A 7,763-nucleotide genomic window follows, 5' to 3' on the forward strand; every position below is an offset into this window, starting at 1 on the left:
TATCAAAATTTATTAAACACTATACTTTGAATAGGTGCAATAATCAATTATACCTCTGTAAAGCTTATGAAAACGCTGACAAATCAGAGAGTAAAAGTTTAAGTAAAAGAACAAGGAACTAAAAAAAGATACAAGTAGGAAGATAACCACTAGAACAAAAACAGAAATATTTCTAAATAAAAGATATTTATACACAAGAAAGGGACTTTTTTTTTTTTTTTTAGATTTTTTATTTATCTGAGAGAGAGAATGGGAGACAGAGAGCATGACAGGGAGGAAGGTCAGAGGGAGAAGCAGACTCCCCGCCGAGCAGGGAGCCCGATGCGGGACTCGATCCCGGGACTCCAGGATCATGACCTGAGCCGAAGGCAGTTGCTTAACCAACTGAGCCACCCAGGCGCCCCATACAAGAAAGGAACTTTTAAAACCAGCAACAGAACAAGAGTTAGTGTGGGGAGGGGGGTGCACACGGACAGAAATACTTCAAGGGGGTTCACAGGGCCAAAGCTATTTTAATAATAGTAAAATATTCTTTGCCTTTTTAATTCTAATTCTATCATGAGTGTACAATGGGGTTTTCCTGGAACTGTAAGAAATATATCACAGATTAAATGCAGAAAGTTATGAGAATCCAGCTGGATTCTACCTGGTTCTGGCTAGATTCTGATATCTGCTGTTGCATATAATAATAAGCTGAATATTAAAAAGATCTGCAAAACTATAAAAACATACTCATTTTTTTTTGTTTGTGAATAAATATTATTTCTCATTTAAAATATTGTTTCTGTTAACATGTACTGGGCTTTCATGATTTTTAAATAAAGTAATAAATGAACATAGTATTTTTTAAATTTCTCAGTTTTAATCTTCTAGCAGGGCACATATTCATAAATAAAACCCACATGAAGAAGATCCTGTGGGGGCGCCTGGGTGGCTCAGTCGTTAAGCATCTGCCTTCGGCTCAGGTCATGATCCCATGGTCCTGGGATCAAGCCCCGCATCGGGCTCCCTGCTCAGTGGGAAGCCTGCTTCTCCCTCTCCCACTCCCCCTGCTTGCGTTCCCTCTCGCTGTATCTCTGTCAAATAAATAAATAAAATCTTTAAAAAAAAAAAAAAAAAGAACCCTTTGGGGTCCTCAGTGCTAGAGAAGTACTATTGTCAGTCAATCATCACTGAACTCCCCAGAGAGTTCCCTTGGCCAAGATGCAACCCTGTCAAAGGACTGGCTGAACGGTCTAAAGGAGGGCTCTTCAGGCTAAACTGGTGCCCTCGACCTGCAGTCTGCAGGCTGCTAGATATTCCTGGTTCATAACAAGCTCAGAGAGAGCAAACCTTTAAAAACACTTACAGCAATTTTACATTGCCACACAACCAAGCACATGATCAACGGATTTATATTTTGTAGGTCTTTTTTTTTTCCTTCCATTTTTCTAATTGTTCATTTTACTGTATTTTACAAAAGTGTTGGTTTGCAACAGTCTGGAAATGTTTAAAAGCGATCATTCACCACATATACATTGAGAAACACTGAACTAGGTGTCTTCTAATTAAATAGCAATTGGGATGATTCTTTCTTTTTAATTCTTTATTTAAATTCACTTTAATTAACCTATAGTGTATTAGTTTCAGACGTGGAATTCAGTGATTCATCAGTTGTACTTAACACCCAGTGCTCATTACATCAAGTGCCCTCCTTAATGCCCATCACCCAGTTACCCCAAACCCCCACCTACCTCCCCTCCAGCAAGCCTCAGTGTGTTTCCTAGAGTTAAGAGTCTCTTATGGTTTGTCTCCCTGATTTTGTTTGATTTTATTTTTTCTTCCTTCCCGCAATGTTCATCTGTTTTCTTTCTTAAATTTCAAAGCAAGTGGGATGATTCTTAAAGCAAAATATTTTCAACAGATACTATTTCTACATGATTAATGACATTCAAGAGAGCTTCCCCTATGTATACTGCTTCTAATGGAAATATCAAATCAACTGTCCTTAAAATGGAAATTAATAATGATAAAGAAGATCATACATACCCTCTTCAGTGAAGAATTTTTCTACAGGTCCCACAAACTGATTGATTTCATTAAGTTCATCTTGGCTAACTTCTGGAAACGGGAAAACTTCTTTCTAAAAGTGATAAACATTTACTAAAAATTTAATTTTTAGCAACCTCCCATCATGGTAATATCAGTCAAAAGGGGAGGAAACAGAGTTGCTAGATTCCGTATGTGGCACTCATTGATGGAAGTAGAATGCAGATCCTGGAACCACCGAGACGGATCTTCTGCCCAGCTTTCCCTATCAGTAACAAGTTCCACTGGGTGTCCCATGAAACAGAGAGCCCTAACATTTCAAAGCCCTGGGTTCTGTTCCCTGATTTGCACTGCAGCCTGCTAACTGGGTGGCCTTAGCCAAACCCCTTCCCCTCTCCACGCTTCCACTGTCCTACCCATAACATGCAGGTAAATATTTACTCAAGGGTGTGGGGAGGATTGTGAAAGGCAATAGGATAGGAAAGCTCTCTACTGAAATGTAAAATTCTACGCTGGTTATTTTGGGAGTTCGAAGATGCTGCACTGACAAGAATACATGGTGGTGACGAGGCCTCCCATCTCGCCAGGTTCTCACCTGGCTACGCACTCCAGCCTCTGTCCCTCCTGTTCCGAGGACATCTACTCGCAGGAGATCACTGCAGGAGACCCAGCTGTTGAGCCACATCAACCTGAATTCAACTCTGGCTCTACCACTTATATGTGTGACTTGGCCTTTCTCAGGGTCAGCTTCCCTCTCCTCAGAACGGGAGGCTCAAAAGAGATAAGGTGTGTCCTAGAACATGAAGAAGCTGTTAATTATTTGTATAAGACACTGGCTCTGCTCTCATTTCTGCCTCACAGCCTGGAAAAGAGCTGAGCTTCAAGTCTATCTCAAACTATTAAATGGCCAATGTTTCTGGCTGACCCAGGATTCCTCACTAAGCCATCATTATATGTTGCCTAAAATCCTCCTGCTGTGTCCTTAGCTCCTCTGGCTTTCTGGGTTCCTGCTACCCCTGCAGTTGCCAGAGCAGCTCAAGGACTTGGATGAGTACTTGGATTTGGTCTCACAACAGCTGAGAAGTGATGTCCCAGGCCACAGGCTGCCAGCCCCCAGGAGCCCTGCCTCTCCTCATGGCACCTCCCACCGAGTGTTCAAGAAAGGTCTTCAAAGCAGAGGAGTCCTCAGTCTTCCCCCGCTAGCCCCTTGTGTATCTAGTCAGCCACTGAAGCCTGTCCACTCTAGTAACATGCTCCCAAGTCTGTTTTCTCCTCTCAGGACCCAGGACTACAGGCTTGTGGTGGGTCCCTATCCAAAAGTGACAGCAGACTTAAAGGAATTCCTGCCCCCCAACCCTGCCCCGGACCATCCCTGACCCCACCCTCAAGATGGTCTAGACAGAAAATATGCTGAGACTTTCATCACTCTACAGCCTCTCAGAACAAAGCCAGCTGCTTAGCTGAACATACAGAGGTTCAACCCAGGCCCTTCAGAGCTTCACTGGTTCCTGTGGGCTTGTGCAATAGGTGTTAGAGGAAGATGATTTCCTTCTGATACCAGTGAGCACACCAGGTGAGAAAAGAGATGAGCCTGGCAGCTAGTTGGCCCTCACCTACAACCAAAGGGTAAGTGCTGCAGGAAGAGAGAGCTCAAGTGCATATAAGAACAAATCTCTGACAGCAATGTTCAAAAACCCAGTGGGGTGCCTCAGGGGTGCTGGGCTTGATTTCTATCAACGGTTTTTAAACTTTTTGAAGCAGTGGAACCGGTTTCTCAAATAAGTCTACTACAGAAGCCAAATACATAAAACAGGTAAAAGCCGAGCTGCTAAGTTTGAGGCTGTGGGTGGGAAGGTCACCCAAATGCCTCCCATTCAACTCCCCACTGGCCCCTGCAGTAACCCCTGGGACATTTCCAGGAATAGCAAGGGGCCAACCGAGGGCCGTGTGACAGCTATAGGCCTAGAGGACCTTGAAGGTTTTTCTTTTTCAGAGATTCTAAGCACATCAGATGCCATGTTCCTGCTCAAACCGCAGTAATGCTATGAATGAGAGGATGTCAGCTTGAGTCAGGGCAGTAGCACTGGAGGGGCTTAAAAGTGGTCAGATTCTAAATATATCCCAAAGGTAGAGAAAACAGGATTTGCTGTTGGCTTAGACGTGGATTACAAGAATAAGAGGCATCCAAGGGGACTCCAGGTGCTTGGCCTGAACAAGTGGGACAACAGAGCCACCACCATCGACGATAAAGATGACTGGGGGGAGGAGCAAGATTGGGTGGTAACACCAGGAACTCAGTTTCAGATACGCTAAATCTGAGGTGCCTATTAGACATCTAAGTGGAGCTTTTGGGTAGAAAGGTAGACATCAAGAGCCTGGAGTTCAGGTGAGAAATCTGAGCTGGAGAAATATATTAGAGTCGTCAGGATACCGATGATATTTAAAGCCACAATACTAAATTAGATTAAAGGAAGAGTTGTGGATAAAAAGAGAAGTCTATAGACTGAGCCTCAGAAAACCCCAACTTTGAAACACAACCATACATACAGAGAACAAACTAATGGGTGCGAGAGGAGGAGGAGGTAGGAGGATGGGAAAAATGGGTGAAGACAAGTGGGAAGTACAGGCTTCCAGGGATGAAAAGGTACAGCATAGGGAATCTAGTCAATGGTACTGTGACAGTGTTGTATGGTGACAGGTGGCAGCTACACTTGTGATGAGCCTAAGTATAGACTTGTCAAATGACTATGTTGTACACCTGCAACTAATGTAACATTGTGTGTCAACTATACTTCAATTAAAAAAAAGAAAAAAGTTTCAACTGAAACTAATATAACACTGTATGTTAACTATACTGGAGTGTATAATGCTAAGTGAAATAAGCCAGTCAGGGAAGACAAATACCATATGATTGCACTAATATGTGGAATTTAAGAAACAAATGAGCAAAGAGGAAAAAAGAGAGAGACAAACTAAGACTCTTTTTAAAGATTTTACTTATGTAAGAGACAGAGGGAACTAGAGAGAGAGAGAGAGCGCGCACAGAGAGGGAGAGTGGGAGGGAGAAGCAGACTCCCTGCTGAGCAGGGAGCCCACCGCAGGACTCAATCCCAGAACCCTGGGATCATGACCTGAGCCAAAGGCAGATGCTTAAACAACTGAGCCCCCCAGGCGCCCCAAGAAAGACACTCTCAACTGAAGAGAACAGATGGCTGCCAGAGCATAGGAGAGTGGAGGAATGGGAAATAGGTGAAGGGGAATTAGAGTACACTTACATGATAAGCACTGAGTAATGATTAGAATTGTTGAATAACTATATTGTACACCTCAAACTAATGTACCACTGTATGCTAACTACACTGGAATTAAAAATTAAAAACAACTAAAAAAAAAAGAAAATTCCTAACTCTGACTGGGCTAATCAGAAAGACTGGCCAACATTTAGAGGTTAAGGAGCCAAGAAAGAACCAGCATAGGAGACTGAGAAGGATCAGTCAATGAAGTCAACAGAAAAGCCAGGAGAGAATGGTTTTTTAGAAGCCAGGAATGATGAACTGTGTCAAGGAAGATGAGAACAGACCACTAGATTTGACAACATGGAGGTCACTAACTGACCTCACAAGAGAGCAGCTTTAGCAGATTGTTAAGGACAAGAGCTGGAATGGTCTGAGTTCAAGATGCAGCAGAGAGGGAACAATCACTGATGTAGATGAGAAAGGAGAGAATTACTGGATCAATGCCCTTGAGTAGGTGAGAAGGCATGGGGTCTAGTGATCAGGCTGGTTTTTGCTAAGAGTAGATAGTTCATCCATAGTAATCGAGTGTAGACGCTAGGGGCACACATGTGGGGAGGAGGGGGAAATTCGGTGGTGGAGGTTCTCCTTTGACTGCATGTACTTCCTCAGTGAAACAAGAAGCCAAGCTGATGGGTAAGTGAGGATGGGGGAGGTGGTACATGAAGCTTGGAGAAAAAGAAGCATGGAAGATTTGTTTTTTCACCAGTGTGCTGGAAGGCATGATGGACGTTCCAGGACCGAGTGCCCCAATAGCCCCAGGTTCTGGGGAAAATGGTTTCTCAAACGTTAAAAACGGGCTTTGCACTTCCTAGCAAGGCAAGCCACTCTGAGTTTCAACTTCTGCACCTGTATCGCCTGACTGATTAGAGAAACAGTCTAAGAAAAGCCAGAGAACAACTCCTTAAACAACACAGTACCAGCCAACATTTCAGCCTACCTCAAAACATTTTAAACACATTTTTTTTTCTTTGCTTTGCACGGCACTTTTAGGGGATGGCAAGTACCACTTTTACTATTTTGTAGATTAGTAAACTCAGGCACAGGAAAGTGAAATGAGTAACTCAAGGTCACAGACTACTAAGCGGTGAAGTCGGCAAACATTACCTATTCCGCTGCCTCTTGCACCGACACGGTACCTGACAGTTTAAAAAGCATTTCCGCGCACTACGAATCTCATTTTACAGCACATCTGTGAGGCAGTACATATAACTAGCTTCATTTTAAGGCTGAAAGAACTGAGGCTGAAAGTCACAGAACCAAGGTCAAATCCATTAACAAGAGGATGACGAGTGCTCGATGAGTGCCGCCTACTGAGTAACAGCTAGGTTACTACTGGGTTCTACCACCTACGGAAGGGACCGGGTGTGGAAGGCACCCTGGAGCCTGCCTGCTGAGGCAAAGTGAGGCGCTGGAACTCAAGCTGTGAAAGCGAAGGAGCCGCTGGAAACGGACAGGAGGGCGCTACGGTCACGGTTTGAGCTGTTTAGGAAACAAGAGAGGAAGCCCCGCACATTTCCGGGGCAGAACGCCGAACTGAGGGTTGCCCAGTGACCCCCTCGCCTAGGGTTTCCCAAATTGACCTAACAAGAATTAGCTGTCAGAACTGTAGACTGAGTGTCCGGGCCCCGTAAAGGACTCTTCCCTTTCCCTGGAAAGATTCTAGTGGGACTCAGGAACTTGGGAGTTTTAGCACACCCCCCGCCTGGCGGGCGTATTTCTCAGCCAGGTGTGGGGACTCTCACTTCGACCCCTCTTTCCTTGCTAAATGGCAAAACGGGGGAGGCAAGAGCGAGGGTCGGCCAGCGCTCGGCGTTACCTTCTCGATTTTGCCCAGGAAGAGCTCCTTGGCGAAAGCTCGGCTCGGCGGACTAGTGCGCAGCAGGCGCCGGCTCGTGGCGAAAGCCACCAGAGCCCGGGAGGCACGCGCCGCTACCGCCCTGCGCAAGAAGAGGGCCGCGACACCCATGCTGCCCGACGTGGCCATCCCCGCGCCAACTAGTCTTTCTTAAAGCCTCAGTCACATTCGCCCTACAGGCGCCTCCCGATGACGCCACTGGCCCGGGCCACACCCCTGGCTTGCACCACCCCTCCCATCGCCATTGCGCTTGCGCGGCCTCCCACAAGCCGGGGGTGTAAGGGGGGAGGTCGAAGGGGCGGGCCGGCGCCATGTTGCCAGCTTCTAGCTGGGCTGTTAATGGCGGCCGGAAGGGCTTTGATTTCACGTACTGGTGGGTGGCTGCGTCAGTGCCGGCGGGGGCAAACTTCTCAGCGCTCGGGAGCCGAAGCGGAGGCCCAGCTGTCTCCACTTGCTTTCCTGCTGCCAGTTGGGGCAACGAGGACGTGGCAAATCTAAGGAAAAGGACGTGGGAGGGGGATTCATAATACTGGTTATCTCTGGAGGGGAACTAAGTGGCGTAATGTTGTGTTTTTTAAGTGGAT

General features: G+C 45.8%; 1 protein-coding gene across 2 annotated transcripts in view; it reads right to left on the minus strand.

Annotated features, from left to right (window-relative positions):
* Positions 1-7,346, minus strand: part of ACAD9 (acyl-CoA dehydrogenase family member 9) — a 45,162-nt gene extending 37,816 nt beyond the window's left edge. For both annotated transcript variants that reach the window (XM_021695023.2, XM_021695022.2), the window contains exons 1-2: positions 7,141-7,346; positions 2,029-2,122 (exon numbers count right to left, since the gene is read on the minus strand). In XM_021695023.2, coding sequence (XP_021550698.1) covers positions 2,029-2,122; positions 7,141-7,308 — 262 coding nt within the window. In that variant the 5' untranslated portion in view covers positions 7,309-7,346. The remainder of the gene's footprint in view (positions 1-2,028; positions 2,123-7,140) is intronic.
* Between the last annotated feature and the right edge of the window lie 417 nt (positions 7,347-7,763).

The sequence above is a fragment of the Neomonachus schauinslandi genome, chromosome 1 (genome assembly GCF_002201575.2).
Source record: "Neomonachus schauinslandi chromosome 1, ASM220157v2, whole genome shotgun sequence".
Classification (NCBI taxonomy): Eukaryota; Metazoa; Chordata; class Mammalia; order Carnivora; family Phocidae; genus Neomonachus; species Neomonachus schauinslandi.